Source organism: Lynx rufus, unplaced genomic scaffold (genome assembly GCF_022079265.1).
Source record: "Lynx rufus isolate CCGP_SWC_20201006 ecotype Redwood Valley unplaced genomic scaffold, mLynRuf1.p SCAF_8, whole genome shotgun sequence".
Classification (NCBI taxonomy): Eukaryota; Metazoa; Chordata; class Mammalia; order Carnivora; family Felidae; genus Lynx; species Lynx rufus.
The window spans coordinates 104,818,782-104,845,786 of NW_025814896.1; the positions used below are offsets into that span (position 1 = coordinate 104,818,782).

Here is a 27,005-nt window from a genome sequence, read left to right on the forward strand (position 1 = left end):
GGGAGCCATTCAACCTCTCTGAGCTCCATCGTCATCACCTGTGGACAAAGGATGATAAAAGCCCCTACATCGAGGGCTGTCGCGGGCACACTCAGGTTAGCGTTAGCTGCCGCCACAGCCGCTGTTACTCTGTCACCGTGCAGCCTGCTCGGTTGAGGGAAGGGGTCACAGGGATGAAAGTGGGTGACAGAAGCTCCCTCAGGGAGCTGCCACGTGGGTGCTCTTCACCATCCTGACTTCCCTCCCTGCCCCACTGCCCCCCGGCCCCAAGCGAACACCACGTCCTCCGTACAGGTTACGTTCCGGCTTCGTAACGGGGTGCGTCTATAGTTCTGAGGCGGGAATGGTTTCCAGCCGGCTCTAGTGTGGGAACCACCAGAGTGCACGTCACCCCATCTTTACCTCTGAATGCTGACAATGATCCTTAAGAGCCGGAGTATCCTCAAGATCAGCACAATATCCAGTATCTGCTGACTGTTGTATTTTCTTGCTAGAAAAAACAAAAGAAACCCCACCATCACGTAACATTCCATTTTATGGGTGCCTCTGGCTCGTCCCTTTTATTCAGTGAGGTCTGAGACCCCGTAAGTACTGGGGAGAGATGCGGCTTCAAGACCAGGGCAGTGGCTCTGAGCAATGAGGAAGTAAGCGCTCCTGGAATCACTCACCCCCCCTCAACCCACCCCCGCCAAAGCCACACCGGGCGTGCCCTCCCACCCCTAGAGCTAGAGAATCATGAGAGGAGGTGTAGATGTCAGACCGTCTTTAAGAAAGACTGTGGATCAGGTTCTACAGAACACATTTCAACAAGCCCTTCCTTCCCCAATATTCATTTCATAGAGTTATGTTAAGAGGCTGCACTATCTTGGGGCGCCTGGGTGGCTAAGTAGGTTAAGTGTCCGAATGTTGATTTCGGCTCATGTCAACGATCTCGCAGTTTGTTAGACAGAGCCCTGCGTTGGGGAGGCCCTCAGCACAGAGCCCGCTTGGGATTCTCTGTCTCCCTCTCTCTCGGCCCCCTCTCTCCTGTTAAAATAAATAAATAGAAGGAGAAGAAGAAGAAGAAGAAGACGACGGAGGAGGAGGAGGAGGAGGAGGAGGGGAGGAAGAGGACAAGGATGAGGGAGAAGAAGGAGAAGAAGTTGTTGCACTATCTCTCAATAACCCCTCTGTGTCCACAGGAAGGAGTGTGCACAATGGTGGTGGAATGTGTGTGCAGACACAAGAGGGCAGTGGGCAAGGGACAATGCAGAGTTCCGGCTACAGCTGGACCATGGGAGGGGACCAAGATGGGCAGGGGGCCAAGATGGACATGGAAGTTAAGCCATGAGACTGAGGGCAGTTTTGGAGAGGAGGTGACCAGATCCTTATCTGGTATGATGGATGCATACAAATGAAATCTCTAATACACAGCAAAACACAAACAAGGCTACCATCCCTCTCAGAACATGGAACGTTTTCTCACGAATTCTCTTGTATCTCCGCTGCCTCATCCCAAACACCTTAGTGGTGCACGGTGGATGTTCAACAAAGGCTACCAATTGAATGCACGATCCCAGGAGGTGGTGAAGCCGAGAGCCCGTGGCACTGACCTGACTGAATGGTGGTGTTGGCCACAGTGGCCACCAGGGCCGCGATGATGATCAGCGTATCAAACCTAATGGTGCAGAAGCAAAGTTGGTGAAGGATCAAGGGAAGGGCCTGTCAGGACACAACTGATCCCAAGAAAACTTTACATCGAGTCTCATGCGAAGCAATGAGCCGGCCATGAAACTGATTTCCATAATTTTTAGAACAGTGGAGATGAAGCAAGAAATACTACATTTGAGGGGCGCCTGGGTGGCGCAGTCGGTTAAGCGTCCGACTTCAGCCAGGTCACGATCTCGCGGTCCGTGAGTTCGAGCCCCGCGTCGGGCTCTGGGCTGATGGCTCGGAGCCTGGAGCCTGTTTCCGATTCTGTGTCTCCCTCTCTCTCTGCCCCTCCCCCGTTCATGCTCTGTCTCTCTCTGTCCCAAAAATAAATAAACGTTGAAAAAAAAAAATTTTAAAAAGAAATACTACATTTGAATGATCCAATGATCATTCACTGGCTGCTCCAATGAACCACCCGAGGGAATTCATAGCAATCAACCAAGTCCTATCACTTTGTCTTACAAAATAATGCTATACAGTAAAACCTTGGTTTGTGAGCATAATTCATTCCGGAAACATGTTTGCAATCCAAAGCCCTTGGATACCAAAGTGAAATTCAAGAACCACTGGCTCAGTTGTGATCACGTGATGTTCGGCGTCATGTACTACTCGTATTGCAAGACGTCGCTGGTTTATCAAGTTAAAATTTATCAGAAATGTCTGCTCGTCTTGCGGAACACTCCAGAACAAGCTACTCGCAGTCCAAGGTTTTACCGTGTCCTTGCAAGAATACTTGGACACATTTTCTGAATGCATGGCATAATTTTTCTTGGTATTTACTGGGTACATTGCAACTTTTTAATTAAAGGGGACATTCATCACATCGTCACTTTTCTTCCTGACAGAAGTATCAAAGGACAGCCGTGCCAAAGCACTGGACGAGAATAACTAGTTCCTCTTTGGCCACACGTGCATCCCCAGTGACTTTCCTGGCACCGAGAGCAGTGACCACCAAGATCCAACCCCGCCAATGCACGCGGCGCATCTGAGATGGCCTACAGCATGTGGGTGATAGTTCAAGACCAGGAGGTACACAGCCTGGAGAAGAAAGGGCCACAGGTGACACACCCAGTGTGGGAAAAAGCTTGCTGGCGGTCTCACTGTCCAGCCACATCTGCCAACTTCTCTGATAAAAAGACCACGGAGTGGGCTGAGGCAGCTATGGAAGGCACTGCCTCATTGGGTATGATGTTCTAAGATCCTTTCCAAATCCAGGATGTCATGATCTGCGATTCTCATTTTAGCTAGAGTCAGTTCAAACTCACATCATAAATAACAGCTTTGCCTGAACCAGATGTTTCCACACACCCCCCCCCCCAAGATTTCATTATAAGATGCGCCAAAACCAGGCAGCTGGAGCTTGACAAACTACGATATTCCGCACACGGAGAGAAAACCCCCTTTCGTCGCCCAGGGCCTCTGCCCCCTCCACCCCCTGCCACGCCAGAATACACATGCTCACCAGTTCCAGAACTGCCTTCTGCCAAAATAGGCTCTGGGCTCGTATGTGTACAGTTTCAGGAGAATTTCAATAATGTAGAGAGAAAGGAAAAGCCATTCTGCGTAGGAAATGAAGGGGTTCCTCTCATCCAGAGCAATGAATATGGCATTTATTAGAATGATGACATCATAAACCCAGACAAAAATCCTGCCACGAGGGAAGAAAAGAAGAGATCCCGTCATCACACATTTCCGTAAAAGGAGCGTGTTCAGAGCCTTAGAGGGGCTACTTTGTTTCCCAACAATGTGATGAATACGAGATGCCCCCAACCCCCGTCCCGCCAATGCACGCGCGCACACACATGCACACTTGTGACTCAAGTAAGTAAAGGTTCCGGCACGGCCAGGGTCCTGAAATTCACCTGCCAACCCTGATACTTGGTGTAGCCCTTCCAGCCAAGGAGAACATGAAGACTCAGCAAGCGGGGGGTATAGAGGCATGGTTTTCCCAGGTTCCCGTCTGGGGGCACAGTCCCTGGATCAGGTGAAAGTTTAGGCAGAACTGGGGCAAGGAGAGGGTTTAGGCTTAGCACAGGATCATTACACCTCTGCTACTCGTCCCTAGAAAATGAACATCCTAGGGGCGCCTGGGTGGCGCAGTCGGTTAAGCGTCCGGCTTCAGCCAGGTCACGATCTCGCGGTCCGTGAGTTCGAGCCCCGCGTCGGGCTCTGGGCTGATGGCTCGGAGCCTGGAGCCTGTTTCCGATTCTGTGTCTCCCTCTCTCTCTGCCCCTCCCCTGTTCATGCTCTGTCTCTCTCTGTCTCAAAAATAAAAAAAATAAAAAAAAAATGAACATCCTTAACTAAGAAAGCTTCTGAAAGCCTCTTCACCCCTAAGGCACATAGCCTTCCAGGGGACTGATATGTCCATCCTCCTCACCAAGTCTGGGGGGAGATGGGTGAAAAAGTATGATAGCTGGGCTCTGACCCGACTCTTCAATTGCAGAGCAGGCTTCTTTGCTTAGGTGCCTGTCCCTGTGCGTCAGAGAACACGGGGTGACCCTTGGGAAGACAAGAGGGGCTCCTACCCCACTGTTCTCTGTGAAGCTCTAGACCCAGGACCCAGCTCAGGATGCCACAGGTGGACACACAAACATCCAGTACATGAAACACATCAGTAATTCAAGGCTGGGAGTAATGGGAAGAAGTCTCTACATAAAGGGCTTTGATAAATACCAAATATGGACAGCGAAAAGGGATATGGGGTGCCTGCGTCACAGGCTGAGACACTTTCAAGGACTTCTGAACCATTCTCTTCTATGAAACACTAAATTCAGAGAGCAAGAGGACGAGCCTCTGATGATACGGATTACTCTGGGCCACGCATATGAAATATACGATCTGCAACCACAATGAATGCCTCTTTCCGGATTCCATTTGCTTGAGAATAAAAGAATTGATGGTCTTCTTGATGACCATTCCAATGACTCTAATTCAGGAGTTCTTACCACAGACTTTACAAAGTCAAAGTGCCATATCTGACATCAACTTCCTAATGACTCGAGATGAGGCTAGAACCTTCTGATTTCAGAGAGTGGTCAGTTTTTCTGGCTCAGACAGCACATCTAGTCTGTGGCCCTTGGGCATCTTAGGAAATAGGGCAGAAGGAAGCATAATCCAGAAGCCTGTCCTTTTGAATAAACACATCCAGAACCATTTGCAAGCCTCCCTGAGAAACCAAAAGCAGCAAGCAGGGGGCTGATTTATAATTTCAAGAATGAAATGTATTCAGTCCAGACAGCATTTGCAAACGCCTCCATTTTGAAAGTAACTTGAGAGAAAACTGGCCCCATGTCACTTGCCTGTGCTGAACCATCCTCTGGACCAAGAGGCTTGCAGATGACCGGTATACCCGAGGCATCCAGTCTTCCAGTGGGTGTCTCCTGATGTTGATGGTGACCACCTGAATGTTGAGGAGATCGGCCAAGCGTAGAAAGTTCACTTTGTCTGCAATTAAAAAAAAAAGAAAAAAAAAAAGATCCCCAATACACAGCCACTGTGTCGCTAAGGTTCCAAGGGTGATACCAAATCAGCGTAGACTCTTGGATCTGTCTTGCCTAGGTCAAGATCTGAAGCTTCAAAGGGAAGGCCCAAGGCCAAGGAGCCAGCCAGTGCAGAGACCCCCACCTGTACTCACTCAGACCTGCAATCAACCCAAGGCAGCCAACCCAAGCATGTGATTTCACCAGTTCACAGATGCCGCTGCCTCACTCCCTGCCTTCCACCCACCTTCCTCCTCACGTGGGCCATCCCTGCTTTCTGCCTGACTTGCCTCTCCAGCGTCAACTCTCCTTCCCTTCTCTCTCCACCAAGCCTCCAAGGTAGGTGTAATCCACACCCTTCCCCTCAATCCCCTATCGTCTTCTCTTCCCCTTCTCGGGGATTCACTCAAACCAACAGCTTTCTCCACAAGGGGGGTCACCAGCCAGGCCAAGATTCACTGGAGCTTTCTTGACCAACCTGGCCCCGCATGACTGCTGAGCTGGTCTTCTCCAGACCCACCGAATGCCCAGGGCCAGCAGGCTCTTCTCCACCACCCCGAGTACCTCCCCCCTGCTAGACAGGTCAGATGCTGGCCAGGAGTCAACTGGGCTGGTTCTCAACCCTGTTCATGCATGACCTCCTGCTCCATACAACCTAAAGAATATCACATCAACGGATCAAATCAGGCTACGTAAAGAATGTTGCTGCTTCTTCTTGTAACCTCCTACAACTTCTTTCCAAGTTTTCTTTGAAAACAAAGTTTAGAAACGAAGTCAACGTTTGGAAAATTTAAAGAAAGCTAAAGAAATTGCCGGTGCAGATCAGGTCTAGCTGAGACAACGGGCCAAGTTGGGGCGGGTGCTTTTAAATCCCAGAAGGCTTCTCATTCAGAGAGCCTGGCAGATGTCTGCAGCTCCATTCCAGTTTTGGGGAGTAAATGATGAATGATGGCTATACGCTTATCACCATAGCGTGGTTTATGCAAGAAAGACGATGAAGAATTGCCATCAGCCGAAACCCAGACTTCGGCCCCGTCAGAAGTGTGGCCTCATCTGAGCGAGGAGCCTGAATCAGACACAGACTTGAGTGATGTTACACACTCATGTTGCTATCTTCCCTAACAGTTTTGTGGTCCCAAGAACATGAAAGAACAGGAGTCCATCAAGTTAGATGAAAAAACACACATAGATATCTTAGGATATCTAAGTTCCTGGGTCTTCAGAGTTAGAAGGAAAATATACATATATGTCTCAAAAGCCAAAGGCATGTAACACCTGCTCAGGCAGAAATGTAGCCTTGGAGAATTAGGTGCCAGGGTATCTTGGATCCAGGGACCTGGATCACCATCAGTGGTTAGGGGGACAATGACATGACAAGCATGGGTAGTATATGGGTGACCTACAGACAGGGAATCCAGTCAAAACATCATTCACTAAATAACTTACACCAAAAGGGAATCTATTAGTCTCACTGGGTTCACATCTTTTAATCTGGAAGATTCAGTAGGACAAGAAAAAACAAAGAGAATCAAAACCATAGTAGTTTTATGTTAAGAAGGCACTTGTATCCACCTGACATTCTATGTTGGAGATCAGAGGTCAGCTAACTTTTTCTGTAAAGGGTCAGACAGTAAATAGGTTAGGTTTTGTAGGTCATGTGATCTCTGTTTTAACTACTCAGTTCTGCTGAGTAGCATGAAAGCAGCCATAAACAACACATAAATGAATGAGCATAGCTGTGTTCCAATAAAACTTTATTTACAGAAAGAGGTGGTGGGCCATATTTAGCCTGTGGACCGTCGTCTGCCAACCCTTGCTGTAGATACATTATTCTCTCCATATTCTCTGTTTTCTTCCCATATTTGTAAGTTTGTGCTTCTCAGTTTAATACTGGATTAAGTTTTAACACTGAGTACTAATAAAATTCCAGTGTTTAGCCTTAGAAACCACAATGCTCATAACTGCTGATGAAGCGGGAGAATGTTCAGAGAAGTATTGGAGACCACTGTGAAGCATGTAATTCTGGTCAACTTTTTGTTATTAAAACTGTCTTTGAGGGGCGCCTGGGTGACTTGGTCGGTTAAGCGTCCGACTTCGGCTCAGGTCATGATCTCACAGTCCGTGAGTTCGAGCCCCGCGTCGGGCTCTGTGCTGCCAGCTCAGAGCCTGAAGCCTGCTTCGGATTGATTCTGTGTCTTCCTCTCTTTCTGCCCCTCCCCAGCTTGCTCTCTCTCTCTCTCTCTCTCTCTCTCTCTCTCTCTTTCTCTCTCAAAAAAAAAAAAATCACGGGGGCGCCTGGGTGGCGCAGTCGGTTAAGCGTCCGACTTCAGCCAGGTCACGATCTCGCACTCCGTGAGTTCGAGCCCCGTGTCAGGCTCTGGGCTGATGGCTCAGAGCCTGTTTCTGATTCTGTGTCTCCCTCTCTCTCTGCCCCTCCCCGGTTCATGCTCTGTCTCTCTCTGTCCCAAAAATAAATAAACGTTGAAAAAAAAATTAAAAAAAAAAAATCACTAATTGAATTGGGGGCATTGGACTAATGAATGTTGAGATAAATAGTCAAGAGTCTGGATTTACCTAAACACTTCCAAAGAAATTAAAACGCTATGTCCCTATGTATAAATATATTTGTTCTTCAGAACACCCACATTAAAATGTTATATAATAATTGTCTTACATCATTCTATAAAAAAGAGTTTTCAAGCTTCAAATCACACTGGCATTTAAGCATATTCATTGGTATTGACTATATGTGTATGTCATGAACATTAACATGAATAGATAAAATTCACAACAGGCCCATTATACTCTTCGCATGAGGTAGGGAAGGTTGGTCATTTCCATCTCTATATTCTGCCCCAGGGAGCTGGATTTGGAGCCCTTTCCCGAGGAGATTCTCTTATTTCTCACAAGTCTGCAACACTTCTACTGACTTCCATTATCTCGAGGATGACTGTGGACCCCTGGAAAGACGTGAGGCCTCTCACTTCTGGAAGAGTTATAATGTCAACTGGTCCACACATTCCCCTTGCTATGGCTGTCCTTGGCCAGCCTGAAAACATTCCACAGCACAGCAGCCTTTGGCCATGCCTCTGTTCCCTTCCTCTGCTCCCTTTTGTCCCTGACCGGCCTCCTTTGGTAACTCTTACAGACCTCACCCTGTGCCAGATCACAACCCACATTCGGAGGAGAACCTCTGCCGATGGACACGTGGTGGCGGTGGTGTTTTGTACACAGATCTTCACTGGCACTCTCCAGAAAGTTGTGCGGGAGCATCAAAGAGCTCCTCCCTCCTCTGCCTCATGTAATTCATGGAATGATACATCCAAACAAGTAGGGGTGCCATTAGAACTTGGATGTGTTTGGTAAGCTCCATATTTACCCTGACACAGCTGAATGGTATCATTTAAAAGCCAGCCTATTTATAGCCCAGAACATGGAAGAAGCTATCCAGACAAAGAAAAGCAGTTCGTACTCCCACTTGGGAAACAACTGTCAATAGTTGGACTGACTTTATCAACAAAGAAACGTTCGTGTGAGTATGTCCTAGTGACCATGGGTATCTTTTCTGGATGAGCAGGCGATACCCAAGTGCATAGGCCTCCCCATGCCTGACAGACAAAGACTTCGAAAAGCCCCCAGCCCTAGGTTTGGAACACCTCACCTTTCAATGGCAATCCAGGAACTCACTTTACAGAAGGAATTGCAAAGAAATTTGAGAAAGCCCTGAAGATTCATCAAGATGGTCAGAGTCCCAATCACCGAGAAGCAGCAGAGGTACTAAACCATCAGGGAAGAATTCTCAACACCAGAGGGGCCGAAGTCTGGGAACACCTGGACTGAACTGACCAGCCACTCCACCCCGGTTGTGGGGTGGGACCTCCAAGGGGACCCAAGTCCCAACCCTCTCTTCTAAGGTCAAGAGCAGTGGTCCTCAAACAGATGTCCCTGGGCCACAGCTGGCCCTGTCCGTGTCTTCCCCACCCTCTGTGGGGTAAGTGCTGAATACAGAAACTTGTAGAACAATTGCCAGGATCTTGTCCACGGACTCTAATGATGAAAAAATGGGACTTGGACTTTACACTTTATAACTTCATTTTTCTGAGTGTTGATTTTTGCTGCTTTACCAAAGTTATCAGTCCATGGCAGGTTGGACATGAAAAAGCACTGTGCTCAGGGGTTGCCCGGGGACCAGTCACCCTTTGCCACCATTAGCAGAACCCTAATCCCGGCATGCTGAAGGGCACAGGCAGCCACCACCGGTCCCTAACGGGGGCCACCAAGGCAGTCATTCCGGCTCTGAGAAGCCTGGCTCCTGACCAGGCACTCGGAGCCGCAACTTCGAGCTGATGGCTGAGGAGACATGCTCAGGGCTCAGCAGGAAGCCAAATCCTGCTAATTCAAGAGGGCAAAGGCCTTCCTCCAGCCAAGGTCCAAAACTCTCACTGGAAGACGTGGGCACCACCCATTTAGCGGTATCTTACTACACGCGTCTTTTCATTCTCCTTTTTGCACATAAGTTCCAGAGAATCACTGTGCTTTCCTTCTCACACGTGCACAGAGCCCTAAGGAGGCCTATGGCTCCTCTGGGACTAGTCTGAGAGTCCTCGTCTCATGTAAATTGACATCCTGTCACACTTACTGCTCCCTTTTGGTGGGTTTCCATCTAGACTTCTCTTGAAACAGGTGAAATGAGGGTGCTTCACAGTTTGGGATGTATTTTAGTCACCTCACATCTTTCTTCACAGTCATTGTTAATGTCGCCAAAATTTCCCATTATGTGACTATGGGAATCTGGGGCGGTTTAGCACAGTGATGCAAAACATGGGCCTTGGAGTCAGATGGCCTCTACCACTTTGCAGCTGCATGGCCTTGGGCAAACTGCTTAACCTCTCCCAGCCTCAGTCTCCACATTGACCAATGAGGATCACAAAAATCCCCCCCTCAGTGAGTCAGGGGGAAGATCACGTACACGCCACGTGCAGGAAACAATCATGACAATGGCTCACACACGATAAGCATGCCATAGATAGGAAGTGTTATTCATAATAGCCACCGACCATTAATACATGAATTTTAGGCTACTTTCAACCTTTTACTTTCAAATATGGAATGCAATGTAGATGTTTCTTTCCACAGCTCTCTTCTGATTTTAGATTCTGTCCCTAAAGCAGAGTCAGTGGTGGAATGACCATTACACGGTAAAGGCTTTGGGATGGCTCACGGTGACAACTCCCACGGGGACAGCCCTGTCAGAACACAGCTTTGAGGGCCCGAATTCCACTGGATTATTGCCAGCGGGGAGTGCCAATACACATTTTTATTTGCAAATTTAGGAAAACAAGAAAACAGTACTGCTGTTTTACGAATCACTTTTAGGAGCCACCCACTTCTTTAAAAATTTATTTATTTTTAATTTGGAGAGAGAGCACGAATGGGGGGTTGAGAGAGAGAAACTCAAAGCAGGCTCCACGCTCAGTGCAGAGCCTGACGCAGGGCTCAATCCCACAACCCTGGGATCATGACCTGAGCCGAAATCGAGAGTCGGATGCTCAACCGACTGAGCCCCCCAGGTGCCCCAGGAGTTGCCCGCTCTGAACACAGCCAAGAGGAATGTCAGTGGCCAAGCCTTCTTACCCACGTGCCCCTTCTGTCCCTCGTCGGAGATCCTCAAGAGGAGCTCCAGGTGGGGACTGCTGATGTGTGGTGCCACGACCTTGGCCAGCCGCCTCCACTGGGCCTCCATGACCACAAACTCTGTGCCCACCTTGACTTTCAGAATGTTGAACGCCTCTATCATTTTGTGACGTTTCAGGTACGCCAGTTTGCGAATCTCATTCTTTAAAAAATAGAATTGTGTTTTTTAAGAGAAAGATTCAAGAAAGCCTTGTTTCTTTACCCTAAACATTTCAAGGTAATTGAACAGCCAAAGAGAAGGCCCCGCTGGGTCTCTTAACATGCCGGGTATGTAATCCCTCCCCGGCTGCAGGTACACGCAGCTGACCCGTCTGCATAAACAGAACTCATCTTACCAAGTTCAAATGAGGGAGCCCGTGAAGGATAATCTGTGTGGTGAGAAACAGAGCAGCAGGAGGCAGACTGGTCCCAACTCCACTCTGCCCAGGAGGAAGGAAGCTTCCAGAAAGGAAGGAAATCGGGTGTGCTGCTGAGACACAGGGAGACCCCAGAGAGGGAGAAGATAGATCTACCATTAAGTCAATCAAGAAAGAGAAGGGAGGAGGAGAAAAGTCAGGGAAGTGAAACTAGGCCAGGAGTGGTCCGGAAGGAAGAGGTCCAGGGCAGGAAAGACAGCAGGGCCTGCCCGGAGCTGCCATCTGGCCTGAGCACAGGGAATCTTCCAGAAGCGGGGATGGGGGGGTGGGGGTGGGGGTTGCTGCACAGCCCTCCTCGGGTTACAATCAGCCACCTGATGCCCACTCTTATTGCTCCCCGTAGTACTGTCATCACTTAATTGATTACACAGCTAGACTATAATTTTTTTTTAATTTTTTTGATGTTTATTTATTTTTGAGAGAGAGACACAGAGCACAAGCAGGAAGGGGCAGAGAGAGAGGGAGACACAGAATCCGAAGCAGGCTCTAGGCTCTGAGCTGTCAGCACAGAGCCTGACGCGGGGCTCGAACTCATGAGCCATGAGATCATGACCTGAGCCGAAGTCCGACGTTTAACCGACTGAGTCACCCAGGCACCCCAGAGGGGTGTGGGCTGTGTCTTAATCATTTTTGACGCCTCAGAATTTTGTGCGGTGCTGGGCACCTAAAGCACATTTAAGATGTTTGCTGTTGATCCCTGTTGCAGAAGATTACCCAAAGAAACACCTCCTTGGGGCTGGGGGAGGTACAGCAGCAGTTCTGCCCAGCAGCAAAAGAAGAGGAGAAGCATACCAGACTCTCTGGGACAACCTCCTTCCACCCAGAGGGAGGAAGTTGAGATAGGAGGGTCTCTGGGAGGCCTGGCCTCTGCGGCAGGAGCAGCTCAAGTCCCGGCAGTACACAGACTGCTCAGGACGTGGACAAGCCAGTCACCTTCAAAGGCCATTTTGCCACCAACAGGCTCAGCCCCGCCACCTGCTTCTCCATAGTTGCAAACATTCAAGTTCTCCCTGAATTTCTCCTTGCTCCCCGGTGGGACCCTCCCTATGCAATGAAAAATTCAGAACAGAACCAAAAGGATCAGAAGCCAAAAGCCAATGTCTTCCCTTCAGGAAAATCATCCTTTGGTGAAAAGCGTCCCTGTGCAACTAGTTTTACAACAAGAAAAAACAACCCAGCAAAGATATGTGCAGTGGAGGGCGGGCAGGTGATGTGGCTGAGGCAGCCTGGTGGATTCCAGGCTGTAAATAAAACATCCTCCGTCCCCGAGTACTCAGAAGCCTCTGCCCACCCAACGCCTCCAGGAATTCTCCAGACGTAAATCTAACAGGCAGGCACCGGGGCAGAAACCGCTGGCTTTAAGAAGTTTCTGCTCTTGCTGGAGAGGGAAAAAGGAGTGGAAGCTTGGAGGACATCCCCAAACCCCATTCTTAACAAAACCTTTCCAGGAACCATGAGCAATTGAATGCCTTAAAAGCAATGAGTAAAGCCATAGCCTGCCACTGTACATAAAATTCAGAAACATTATCAGACCCATTGCAAAGAATGGTAAAGAAGCATCTTAGCCAGCAGAATAGAGCAAGACACCAAATAAGTCTTCAGATTGGCCAAAGCGAAAAGAAAAAGCACCCTTTCAAATATTGAACCAATGCGTTTGCCGGCCTCCCTGGCACGGCACCCAGCCCGCGCGCCTATCCTCGCCCGCCCCCACCCCGCTTCCGCTCATGCACCTTACCTTTAAGTGCTTCCTATAATTGTTGTAGACCACGGCCAGAAAGACGGACATGAAGATGTAGGTATTGATGATGGTGTAGGTTATAAAGTACAGACAGTACCACCAATTGAAGTTATAGGCAGGCATCCTAGAAGGACAGAATTATGTTGCACGGTTTTTCACAGCCTAGGTCCTTAGTGCATAAAAGGCTGACCTCAGCTGCCATCCCACATGGACAACCCACGGGCACGAGGCACGGCAAAAGCTTCTCTCACTCAGACTCTCCCCCACATGGCGCGGTCCCGTGTGATGGGGTCGCAAAGCCATCACCACCCCTAGCGCTGAACAGCTGGCTCTAAACTTGCCTTCTGAATTTCTTAGTGCCTTTTCGAGGCAGCAGCTTTCAAAGCAAGTAGGACCTTGGCGATCTCCCGATCCCATCCCTTCCCTTCACACTGAGGGAGCCTCACTGTGGCTTCACAATCGAAGCCTAAGAAAGGAGACCGACTTGCCCAGGACTATAGAAGGAATCGAAGCATGGCTTGGGTTTATACTTAAGGCTCTTCGGGGACACCAGACTGCCTTGTTGGGGGGGGCAGGGGAGGCAGATAATTTTCTAGCCACTCTGGGACAATGAGAAAGAAAGGAGCACCATTAATAATGGCACCAGGGTGAGAGGCATAAATCAGGTGTGTGTGCTCACTCCACCTTCAGTAGACATTGGATTTCATACAGGAGGGGGTGTTGGAGGCACTGGCATGGCCAGGGTCTGAGAGAAAGATCCAAGGGCACACAAGGAGGGCCACAACTTTCCCTTGCGTATGTTTTTCCCGAGCCAGGCCCAACAGTGAGCAACAAGCCAGAGCAAGTCGATATGATGATCCCACACAGAACTAGAGGACAGAAAACCCGCCCTCCCCCGAAGTGCAGTATGGCCTGGTTGGGATTGACACTCGCATTGAGCCCTGTCCATGCCCTAGACCCCAAGGGGTATCTACTCAGTGTGGCACTCTTTAATAATCTTACTTCCCCAAACAAGCTTAATCCATAATATGAAGGACGTTAGGAAAGAAAATACATGATGTTTTCCTCCTAAGTGAAGTCCACGTGTGTGGAGAATTGGCATTGAGAAGGGGAAGGCAACAACTACTAACCTCTACATTCCTTTCCTGTCTCACCTAACCACAAAGGCGCATCAATGCTTGGGAGAACGAGCCACGATTCCTTTCGAAAGATGGCTTAGCTGTTTAAATTCAAGACGCAAAAAAATCCCGAATAGAAAGTAGGCTCCGATATTTAAGAGTTGTATCTCAAGAGATATCTCCTGCTGCTTTCAGCTTTTTAAAAAAAAAAAAAATCATCTAAGCTTAGTTTTAGACAGACAGGGTAGGCTATTGTTAGCGTAAACATTTTACATCCTTCAAAAATTTTTACACGAACATGAATAAACGGAAAATCACTATTTCCCCCCTCTCAGCCCTGCTGGTGTTTGGAGACAGCTGCCTTTAACAAAGCGAATTCTGTCCTGGTAACAGGTGTCTATCCGTGAACATGAGCCAAGATGGACGTACATGACATCAGGGCTGTTCGCGGTAGTGACCAGCACGTAGAGCTCAAACACTATGTCCAGGATATTTGTGAAGTAGGGCAATCCTTCCACTGTTTTAAGACCCCTAAAGAGGAACCAAGAACACAAAATGAAAAACACACACACATAAGTGAGGTCGTGGTTTCTGATACACTTTTCCCCTTCCAGAAGCACTCCTGGAGTGTTTGAACGAGGAAGATGGCACCCGGTGACAGATTCTGCCACCAACAGGCTGAACCCAAAGGGGGGTGGGGGTGGGGGGGAGGCGGGGCGGGATTCACAAGCAGAATCTTCCAGAGCAGCGTGCTCACCTATCCCCAAAAAGCTTCAAGGCCATAAGGGAGAATATCAGCACACTGAACATAAACAGGAGGAAGACGTAGAGAATATCGGGCAGAGTGTTCCGGATGCTTCTGAAAGTTCTTCGGATCTGTGATGACAAAATTTTCATTTCGTTTATAAGAATCGGCTAATTTTCTGCAAAAACAGAAGTCAAGCCTTTGCATATCCTAAAGTATATCTTTCCTTACCTGACGACTTTCAGGGAAGTTAATTAGGAAGACTGGTCTTAAGGCCCTTGACCATCGAACGCTGTGGACGTTCACAGCTTCCAGGGATCCATAGATAATCAGATCAATCAAGGTCAGCTGTGAGAGACATGGGACAGAGAGCTCAGTGCCACACTGCTCCAGGACAGAGAAAGTGATGGTGGGGATGCATGCTCACCGACCAGGAAGAGGGGTCACAAAGCAAGTTCCATAAACAGGATAATTCTAGTTGTGTGATATAACATTAAAAGTAGCTGTTGTTTGTGCATTTATTATGTGCCGTGAAGTACAAAAAGCACCTTCCGTAATTATTCTATGTTATCCTGACCACACCCCTAAGGTGGGCACTATTCCTGGATGGAGACACTGGGGGCACAGAGAGGGTGAGCCTGTGGCCCTGGTCACGCAGCTAGTAGGGGGCAGAGCCAACCCTGGAACCCACGCAGTCTGACGTCAGAGCCCATGCGGTTACCTGCACAGTTACATGCTTCCACACTACATCCTAATTAGCTTTAACTTTTCTTCAATTTGACGTATAAAATTGTCTAGCTTGGTAACAGAGGTAAGAAAATCCTGATCCTTATTGTCAGGTTCGTGATCACCTAAGAACAGGGCAAAAGAAGAACCCAGTGTATTTTTAGGGAGATGTAAGTTAAAAAGAATAACCTCCATCGTCAAAAGTGTTAATTCAGCAAGCCACAGAGGACCCAGTGAGATCCGACACAGGGGCGGAGATGGGATGCAGCCGTGGAAGGAAGCTGGTGCCCTGGGCGCTGGCAGGAGGGAACTATCGTGGCTGTCCAGGGGAGGGTGGGGACAGGCAGATCACCAAAGGTCACGGTGCTGGAGGAGGCTTCCTGGGTAAGCACTCCCTCATGTAATCTTAAAGCAAAGATAGAGGTTTGTCGTTGTTGTTGTTGTTGTTGTTGTTGTTGTTGAAGTTTATTTATTGTTATTTTTGAGAGAAAGAGAGAGAGGGAGGGAGAGAGAGAAAATCCCAAGCAGGCTCCACACCGTCAGCCCGGAGCCTGACGTGGGGCTTGAACTCACAAACGGTGAGATCGTGACGTGAGCCAAAATTAAGAATCGGCCTCTCTTCACTGACTGAGCCACCCGGGCGCCCCAATGACAGAGTCTTGAAAGAATAAAACTCAGGGGGCGCCCGGGTGGCTCAGTCTGACCCTTGATGTCAGTGCAGTTCATGGCCTCACGGTTCACGAGATGGGAGTCCCGCGTTGGGCTCTGTGCTGTGATGATCCTGTATTGGGATTCTCTCTCTCCTCTCCGTCTGACCCTCCCCTCAAAAGAAATAAACATTTTAAAAGACTAAAACTCAGAAAAATCAAGGGCCACAGCAGGAAGACATAGTAAAGGGACTCTCAGGGAGGAGCTGTCCTGGCACGTCTGGGAAGCCAAGGGTCCCAAGGGTGGGGGGGAGACGAGGCAGGAAGTGACAAGGACTAATGGCAAATGGCTTCGAGAACCAGGCTGAAAAGGTGAGTCTTATTCCCAGGGCCTGGAGAGCCTCGGAAGTCTTTCAAATAAGGGCGACGAGGGCAAAGGAGTGAATCGCGCCAGCGACAGATGGAGGAAAGACCCCGACAAGACAAGAGAACGCCCTCATTCAATTCACGCCATACTCTTTCAGTCACAGAATGCCCCTTAGTGCAGGGTGTCACTGTAGCTCTAGAGACAGAGCAAGAGCCAGGCGGAAGGTGCCGGCCCTCACAAAGCGAACATTCCAGAAGGAAAGAACGGTGCTGATGATAAAGACGCTCTGCGACAGGTGGTGGTCCACGCTCTGGAGAAAACCCGGATGAGGCAAAGGGCGCGCAAGGGAGGCCTAAGGCAGCGCCAGCATGCATGGAGAGAGCAGGAGACGGGGAGGGTGGACAAGGTGGGGGAGGAGGGGTGGGCAGTAATGAAGGGGGAGCACAGAGCTTCCGCCACAATAAGGACTTCGGCTTTTCTGGGACGGGAGATGGAAAGCATTGGATGATTTGAAGCAGGGGAGCACTGTGATGGGACTTAAATTTTATGAGTGCCTGCGCGCCCACGTACTTGAGGCACTGTGCTAGGAGTTTTAGGCGATGAAGAGGTAAGGGGCCAAGTAAGGGGCCTAGTAAGGGGCCAAGCCGCAGACAGGGTCGTGGAAGACACACACTGTCTCCTTGGAGGAGATTAGCAGGAGTGTCTTCCTCTGTTTTATACAGTCTGTATTGTTTGGATTTCTTTCTTCCAGAAATAGCCTCCTCCTCCCCTCCCACCCCGTCCCACCGCCGTCCTGCATTAGGCAGCATGGTGTCACGGACTGAACCCAAGCCTGTGCTCATAGGTTCCTATATTTAGAGGCTCACAGTGCGCCTATATTTCTTTTCAGTAGCAGAAAATATTTCTAAAAATAAGAAAAGTACAGATAGGTAGTCTGCATATTCTGAGGGTTCAGCAGATGTGTGAAGGGAAGTCAGGTTAAGTATGTAGAACAAGGTGAGGGAAGACAGTGGACATTCCGGCCAAAAAAGAGCCACCGCAGGCAGGGGAGGAGCGAGTGGTACGTGCGTGGGGCAGCAGGCAACTCGGTCCAGCTAGAGTGAAGAGGTCCCAACTAGAGTGAAGCACGTTTGCAGGACTGGGGGGCACTGAATAGTCTTGGGGCGCTGACAGACGTTTTCCAGCAAGGGAGCGAAGTGATCTGAGACGTGCTTCCGGAGAATTAATCCCGCGGCAGCACCTAAAATGCACGTATCGGGCATCTGAGGTGGAGGTGACCACGACAGTTCCCGAAAGGGGTGACCAGGGCCTGTGCCACGACGTGGGAACAGAATGGCGTGCAACAAAGAGACAGCGTGTGGCCACATCAGAGACGACTGCGATAGTCCACGTGCGGAGAATGAAACAGGGCAAGAGGCGTCCTGAGGGGCCCTGGGGAGGCCAGATGCGAGAGAGGGGAGAATCTGGACTAGGAGGACGTCGTACTGGGTGTTGGGACGTAAGGCACCACCGGCAAGCAAACAGCCAGGGGAGGCGAGGGGTGAAAGGGTGTGGGTTTCGTCCCACTGTGTTTGCGTTGACACACAGATGTAGAAACGGCTGGCGAGCAGCGGGCCACAGGCAAAAGAAACTCAGAGGGGAAACCAGTATCGGCTACAGCACGGGGACCCCTACCTAGGAGTGTTCATGAGGGCTCTGAGAATGGACGGCTTAGGGGCGTGCAGACTGAGCCGTGGGTGAACTGGAAAGAATGAGGGTTCAGGCAAGCCGGCTGCTGCGGTCGGTAAGAAGCTAATTATCAAGTACCAAGTACCCTTAGCTAATCACTGAAGGGGCCTCTCTGCCCCTAACAGCAGCCTTTCGGAATTCCTTACCCTGCCCCTCTTGGCCTGACTGCTTAGCATATATCCTCCCAGATCTCTCTGTGAATGCGTACCATTCTTTCCTTTTTTTCTTTGCAACAAAACCGTGATCCGGCTCTGTGGTAACTGGTACTTTTGGCTTCATGAATGGTAAGCACCTCGCCTTGGTAATAGACATTTGTCACTTTCACACTAGTTTAAAAAGGGCTGAGTGGATGTGCCACGTTTCATTTAACACGTATCTACTGTCGGGAAATCACATTGTTACCAGTTTTTCCAGTATCAGGAACGGTTCAGCCACGGACCAATCTTGTAGCTAAACCTTTGAACACATCCTTCTCTCCTAACGATAAAGTCCCAGGACTAGAACTCCAGGGTGCAAGTGTAAGCACCTTTAAGGCTTTTCAAAGAACTGCCAAATAGCCTTCGAGAAAGACAGCTCACTCGTCCCTCCAGGAGGGTATCAGGGGTTCTGTTTCCTCTCCGTCTTGCTAACGCTGTTTTATAGGCACACACATGGTATTTTATTGTTGTTTTGATATATATTTCTGAATTAGTGAAGTTACACATTGTTTCATTATCTGCCATTATTTATATTTTTCTTTTAGGAAATGCCTTCACCTATTTTCAGCCCTGTTGGGGGGGGCCTCTTTTTTTCCCCCTTTTAACTTACAAGTGCTCTTGCTATGTTAAAACACAGCACTCGCACTGTCATACGTTGCCCTGTTTGTTCTTCATTTGGGGTCCGCTTGCACTTGTGCTAATGGTGTTTGCTGTGCCGACGTCTGTCATTGTTGCTTTTAACCAGATCAAATCTATTCAGGCTTTTGTCTTCATAGTTTCTGCCTTTGACCACAAAATCTTCAGGGTACTATAATGAGCACTCACCACGATGGTTACCATGATGCAGATGTTTTTCGTATCCTTCCAGAAAACCATTTGAGGAGTGACTTTTGCAAAATGTACAAGTCTCCCAAAGAATGCAGTCAGACAGAGTACTTCTGCTAACGAGGTAGCCTGCACGCAGAAAACAGAGACTAAACACAGCGCCCCGCCTCTTGGAGGTTCAGCTTTAGCTCTCTCGCAACCCTCCCAGCCGCCCAAGCCACCTTGATGCCCCCTCTAAGAATTAGCACTGTCCCTTTTGACTGCGGCAAACTGCAGTCAAATTCTGTGCCAGTTGGAATGGTTTCTTCCTCTTAAGAGGAAACCTGCCCTTGAGTCACGAATCCCATGACCCAACAGGCAGGGAGGGCTTCCTGGGAGGGGCTGGATCAACAGGCAGAGCACCCAGAAGGCATTTCCCCAGAGGACGGGAGGTCCGGGACGGCAGACACAGGCATCTTCTGTGCTCTCCAATTTTAAGTTCATATTTACAAAAGGCATCTAGAAGTTCAGTTTCTCTAACAGGAGAGTAACCTCCCAAAGACGTGTTTTGAGATGTGGGTCATTCCTTAGCCATCAGTGCCACTGCCGCCCTCCGCCCATGTGTGGCTGGTTTAGAGGAAAGAAGGGAGGCCACTGAGACCCAGTGCCAAGTCCTGACCGTCTCCTCTGTAGGTTACAGGACACCAGCTCCAAAATCCCTACAGGCAGCTAGACTGGCAGCCTGTGATCGCAGCCCGGGCTTTCCCGTGATTCCCTGAGGTGGTAACTCCTCCCCAACAAGGACACTTGCCTTCATCAGGGGGTGAGGAGGGTGCCACAGTACGAAGAGATGGGGAGACTGGGCCCTGAAAGCAGCACTTGACACAGTCTTCCCCTCCCCACCCCAGCCTTCATGGGTCCTGGGCGTGGACTTGGGCTACAGCCGCTTCCGAACCGTCTAGCCCTCAGCCTATTCATCCTCGAAGGACTCTAGAGACTCCCTGTCAAGGCCAGGCTTGCAACAGGGCCTGGGGCAATTCCAGGACACCTCTGCTCAAAATAAGATGTGCTTGGTAATGCTGCATCTGGGCCAAAGCCCCCCCATGACACATTCGATTCTAGAGACCAGAGGTCCAAACACCGGCTGAAGGAGCACCCTGAACTCAGCCAACCTGAAGCTGTACGTGACCAAAAACAAATGGAAGGGTGAGGACTCGGGAAGAGAGGCAAGGGGCTGAGCAGACAACCCCAGGGAAGTCTCATCGCGTCCAGAGTGGGCCGTGCTAGGGAGGGAGTGACCGTCTGGGTCTCTGAATGCACAGCTCTGCTTCTCCCAACTCTGGGGTTTGTTTTGATAGTCACTGGGCTACAAGTTTTCTATGCAGAGACTTCACTAATTGTAGCCTCTTCATCATACAGAAGTGTGTTACACCATCACTTTGGTGGCCCCCGGTGAACCACGCTCCCAGTTTTCAGCCCCGTATGCAGCGTCCTCCCATGTTGACTCGGGGCTCCGGCATCTCAGGGGCTTTGGCCGAGAGGACATCAACAAGCTGACGGAAGTGGAGGCTTGTACACTCGGATGCTCCTGCTTGGCCCTGCTCCTCCCCCACTGGGAGAAACCTACACCACATGCAGCAGCTGCATAACACAGCAGGGCACTTGGTCCACGGCTCCAGCCAGGCAAGCTCCCAGCTCGCGGCCAGCAGCACCTGCCAGCCTCCAGAGATCCACGGAGCTTCCAGATATTGTTACCCCAGCTAATGACACAGGAGCAGGAAATCTTTCCGGCCTGGGCCCAGTTACCCACAGAATCAGGGGAGGTAATAAAGATAGGGGTCAGTGAACTTTATCTGTTGAAGGACCAGACCGTAGATATTCTGGGCCTTGCCAGTCACCCAGTCTCTGCGACAACTGCAGGGGCAGCATCAAGTCGGGAATTAACATGAGCGGATCATCAATTTCATACTTGGACCGAGCCGGAGTAGCTGGTGAATTTGATGCGATTACTCAAAACCGTACGTGACCAGCTGCTAAGTGCCAATAAATAGTGATTTAGGACTATGAAAAAAAAAGCTGGAAACGTGGCAAGTACAAGTTGCGTATCACACTAAATTATGACATTGTCTACTCGCCCTTTCATGGATACGCTCTGAAAATATCATTTGTCTACCCAATTCATCCCTGCGGACACGGAAGACAAAAACCTCTACTCCATTTAAAATGCCTTATAATTAAGACGGAAGCATCAGCTCAGCGAGTAGGCAGAGTTCTTCCAAACAAACCCCAGCAATGAAAATAAAACCTCATCCAGGGCACCTGTGTGGCTCGGTCAGGCAAACATCCAACTCTTGATTTTGGCCCCGGTCATGATCCCACAGTTCACGAGTTTGAGTTTGAGCCCAGAGTCAGGCTCTGCACTGACAGTAAGGAGCCCGCTTGGGATTCTCTGTCTCCCTCTCTTGGCCCCGCCCCTGTGCACACACAGGTGCAGACAAGCGCCCTCTCTCTCTTTCTCTCTCTCTCTCAAAATAAACAAACATTTAAAAATAATAATAAAAGAAAACCACACTCGTATTTATTGAAATTTGAAAAAAAAAAAAAAAGGAAGAATGCATGGGGCCCAACTCATCAATGACAAAGTCTGGTTAGCCATTTTGTTTTTAATCCTTACCAAGAAAGGCAGGGGAAACAGTGCCGGTTCTTCAAACAGGGCGAGAGAGAGGTCGACACAAATAAAGAAGTAGATGGCTACTTGCATTGTCCAGTGGTTATAAAAATAGTAAAGTCTGAAGATGAAAAGAATAAAGGTGTTTATATACAAGGAGCAGGAGTTAAACAAAACTCACACTTCCCACTAAAAGACTAACGGTGGGCAAAATACAAAATAGGGCTCTGGCCACATTTCCTTTAAATCTTAGGGAGCAAGAGGGGCGCCTGGGTGGCGCAGTCGGTTGAGCGTCCGACTTCAGCCAGGTCACGATCTCGCGGTCCGGGAGTTCGAGCCCCGCGTCAGGCTCTGGGCTGATGGCTCAGAGCCTGGAGCCTGTTTCTGATTCTGTGTCTCCCTCTCTCTCTGCCCCTCCCCCGTTCATGCTCTGTCTCTCTCTGTCCCAAAAATAAATAAACGTTGAAAAAAAAAAATTTAAAAAAAAAAAAAATCTTAGGGAGCAAGAGACAGCACTGAATTGAGCACACATTACAAGACACTAACAGAAAAAAAAAGGCAACAATAGTATCGCATCTCAAACCACAGTCTCTTAAGTATCTCAAGCTATGATCAGTACCTCCTGCATAGCGGTTGTGACCGTAATAAAAAGAATACTTTCAGAGGACTTTGAACGGTGACTGATGCACAGTAAACCCTCAGTTAAAGTGACCTATTATGCTGTGGCATGGTAGCCTAATCAATTTAAATGTGCACCACCCCATCTCAACATGGTAGATTCAGAGAGATCTTGTGGTCACACAGTTCTCTTCCTAGAGGTGGGGGACAGTCTCCCCAACCTGCTCGAAGCTTCCAGGAATGAGGCGTGCGTTTCTTCGTTGCTTTGGAGGCACTGGCACGGAGCCCTGATGTTTTTTCCTTATTTTGAGCCAAATCTTTGGTCTTAGTTCAACATTTAGGGGGTGGGAGAGAAAAGGCATGATTCTTACGAAAAGAACAAATATATGGATTGCATCAGAAGGCACCAGAAAGAAAAAGAACAAGTCTTTTCGCCTAAGCGGCTCTAAGAGGACAACCTTATCTACAAGGAAAGGATGATGTGATTCACTTCAGATGCCCTATCTCCTGCTCTATATGTTAGTCATGTACTCATTTATCTGTCCTTAATGTATTTATTGAGTGCTTCCCTATGTGTGAGACACCATGCTCTTATAACTTAAAAAAAAAATAAAAGCATTGGATGTTAGGATTTTATCCAAATCTCCATGCCTCATCCTAGAGACTTCTCAAAATGTTTGTGGAGACAATGTCTTCAGTTTGGGTTCAACTTCAAGACTGGTAAGTACTAAAGGACAGGTTGCTCTAGGAGACAGTTTAATACTTTATTTACCTGATGGCCCGAGGAGACGTTTCAAATGGAACATTTCTGTTGTACTGGGCATCAGAAACATAGGCAGCTGCCAGGAGAAGGTTCTGGTCCTCCTTGGGAGAAAGTAAGGAGAGAACAACAATCAGAAGAGGAAAGGGCACTTCTCTTTTTCATGTATATGTACAAAAGGAAACCCTACTCCCTCTCTCCCCGCACCACCTCACTCTCGCCAGAGGTACTTCAGAGTACTGTATGTGCTTTCCTGGGCATTGGGACCTGAGGTGGGGCTGAGACACAGGCACGCTTAACCTTCCTGAATTCAAACTGTGTGCCCTGTAATGTGTGCTCTCAGAGGAAGAAACAAGAAAGCACTGAGTAGTACGTATAAATGTACTTAAATGGTACGTTTATACCAACATATATAGGGCTATATACACACAAACAGATAAACACAAAATTATATTTAGGGTACTTGATGAGTGGTTAGAGTGTTTTCCAAGGGTAATAAATAAATAAATTATTGCCTTTTTTGATGACTTTTGAAGCTAACTCCTTCTCAAGGTATGACCCCCGCTCTACATATACACATAATTTAAAAATAATAAAATTATTTTCATATGGTCCAAAGCTTATTTTTCTCACTCCATATATTCTGGACATTTTTTTTTCATGACAATATATACACATCTACCCCGTTCTTTTCAACAAATGCCTCTTCCTTTAAGTAGTGTCTCCCTTTTCTTTCTATTTCAAACACAATTACATTGGATTTTTTAAACTATGTATTACACACAGACACACATGCATATCTTTGTGCCATATAAGTGTGCTTGTAGGACACAGTTGAACTTGTGGATGAAAGGTCTTTGCATTTTTTTTATTTTGATAGATACCACCAAATTGTTTCCCCCACAGTGACACCTTTGATATGCCTCTAAATAGTACATGAGCATCATGTTTCCTGCTTCTCACCAACATTCTTATAATTTAAAATGATTGATAATATCCAACCAGCCAGAGGGGCATCTTGAGATTTGACTTTACATCTCCTCATGACCAGTACAGCTGAGCCCCATGGGTGATGACTCACATTTCTGATTCTGTATAAATGAGATAAAGAACACATACAAACAGACTAGCTATTTAGACCTTCCTTCGTCCTCTAGGAGGAAAAAAAACCCGATTATCCATTCGATTACCAGAGTTACCTCCTCAAAACACAGGACATCGTCCTGTATGGACTGAAATGGAGATCTACCGTTGGTCAAGCAAGCCAATTTTGCAAATGCAGCTAGTATTGAGAGAGGTCAAAAGATTCCAAACTTTGGACAAAAGTATATATTTGTACACACTGTAGGACTGCATTTCCTAAATTTATTTCATATTGCAACACTTAAAAAAGTAAGTCATATTGCATTAAAAAACACAAACATTAGTTACTAAGATAGGCCTTTTAAGAGACATTTCACCAAAGAAGATATATATATATATGCATGGCAAATAAGCACATAAAAAGATGCTCAACATTTTTAGTCATGAGGGAAATACATATTTAAGCCACAATGAACTACCACTACATATCCACTAAGACTAAACAATGTCTAACACTGAAGACTGACTCTACCAAGAGCTGACATGGATGTAAAGCAACTAGAACTCTCACACAGTGTTGGTAGGAATAGAAAACGGTTCATTTACTTTGGCAAACAATTTGGTAGTTTTGGGGCCATTCCATTCCTAAGCATTTACCAAAGAGAAAGAAAGCATATGTCTACATAGAGACTTTACATCCAACCCAAGAATGTGGCTATGTGAGAACACCATTCCGAAGCTGTATGCAAATATTTGAAATAGTTGAAAACTAGAAACTTCAGAGGCGAAAACTAGAAACAACCAAAATGTCCACAGATACATGTATGGGTAAACAAACCATACATGTATGGTTTGATATATGTATGCCATGGAAGACTACTCAGCAATAAAAAGGAATGAATTCCTGATACACACAACATAATGGATGAATCTGAAAATAAGTTTTCTGTGAAAGAAGTTACCTCCTATCTCCCAAAGGAACACCTACTACACGAGTATATAAAACTCGAGAATATGCAAATGAATCTATAGTGGCAGAAACCAGATCAGTTGCCTGGGGACAGGGGGAGGAGGGGATGGAGAGAGGGGTGGGTTGCAAATAGGCATGAGGAAATCCGTAGGGGTGATAGATGCATTCATTACCTTGAATGTGGTATTACTATCCCAAGTGTTTTCCTTGTGATACCAAGGCTCACCAAGACTCATCAAATTACACTCTTCAAGTAAGTGTAGTTTAATGTATATCAATCATGGCTCACTAAAGCTGTTAAAAATTGCCCCAAAACAAAGATAAATGTTTTGATTAAAAATAGATGTGGAACAAAAGTCTCAAAGATGAATTAACCACTGTAAGAACCCATCACCTCCTGAGTCATGGGCATTCTCAGGGCTGGTGCAGCAAATTTTTAAAAGCAGGTTATTAAACACTAAAAAGTACCATACAAATGTGTTAAACACTTAACACACGTTTTTCTTTTACATATTAAAAACATTTTAGTAGACAATCTCTTAATGCCAATTATTTTTCCACTGAACATCATGAACACTGAGGAACACTAGAGTCCCCCCCAGGATATGCTCAGAAATCTATTTTAGATATAAAATCTCTGTCCCCGAGATTTTAAGAAAGTTTCATTAAGCCTCATATCGATCATACTGGGACAGCAAAGAATTAAGATATTAAGGCCTTCCTTTAAAAAATATATTTAGGATCACTTCTCGGCCTTTTGGCTAAGATCAAGTGTAAAAAACATATTTAGGGGCACTTGGGCGGTTCAGTCAGTTAAGTGTCCAACTCTTAATTCCAGCCCAGGTCATGAGATCAAGCCCTGTGTTTATAGATACAGATATAGACACAGACACAGACATAGATATATTTAAAGCAAAATCTCTTAAAGCCAATTTAATTGTTCCCAATTTAAAAAGATGATGCTACTGGGGCACCTGGGTGGCTCAGTTAGTTAAACCTCCAACTTCAGCTCAGGTCATGATCTCATGATTCGTGGGTTCAAACCCCATGAATGGGTTCAAACCCCTGTGCTGACAGCTCAAAGCCTGGAACCTGCTTCAGATTCTGTATCTCCCTCTCTCTCTCTCTGCCCCTCTCCCGCTTGTGCTCTGTCTCTCTGTCTCTCTCTCTCTCTCCCTCTCTCTCAAAAATAAGTAAACATTAAAAAATATTTTGGGGGGCGCCTGGGTGGCTCAGTCGGTTAAGCATCTGACTTCCACTCAGGTCATGATCTCACAGTTCGTGAGTTCGAGCCCCACATCAGGCTCTGTGCTGACAGCTCAGAGCCTGGAACCTGCTTCGGAGTCTGTGTCTCCATCTCTCTGCTCCTCCCCCACTCACACTCTCTCTCTCTATCTCAAAAAAAAAAAAAAAAACAATTACTGAAAAAAAATGATACTACTAACATTCTTTCAGTCCCAGTGAAACAGTTTGTCCGCACAAAAGGAGTTTGACAATTGTGGATTTGAGATGCATCATCCACATGGCCTCCAGGTAGAAAATAGAAAAAAAA

General features: G+C 47.7%; 1 protein-coding gene across 1 annotated transcript in view; it reads right to left on the reverse strand.

The window, feature by feature from the left end:
- Positions 1-27,005, reverse strand: part of LOC124504264 (two pore calcium channel protein 1-like) — a 38,920-nt gene that overhangs the window by 6,759 nt on the left and 5,156 nt on the right. The window contains exons 2-13 of the mRNA XM_047069687.1: positions 23,413-23,495; positions 22,029-22,143; positions 19,376-19,504; positions 15,117-15,233; positions 14,898-15,016; positions 14,570-14,671; positions 13,020-13,146; positions 10,809-11,010; positions 4,995-5,139; positions 3,155-3,340; positions 1,593-1,657; positions 403-490 (exon numbers count right to left, since the gene is read on the reverse strand). Of these exons, the coding sequence (XP_046925643.1) occupies positions 403-490; positions 1,593-1,657; positions 3,155-3,340; positions 4,995-5,139; positions 10,809-11,010; positions 13,020-13,146; positions 14,570-14,671; positions 14,898-15,016; positions 15,117-15,233; positions 19,376-19,504; positions 22,029-22,143; positions 23,413-23,495 (1,478 nt within the window). The remainder of the gene's footprint in view (positions 1-402; positions 491-1,592; positions 1,658-3,154; positions 3,341-4,994; positions 5,140-10,808; positions 11,011-13,019; positions 13,147-14,569; positions 14,672-14,897; positions 15,017-15,116; positions 15,234-19,375; positions 19,505-22,028; positions 22,144-23,412; positions 23,496-27,005) is intronic.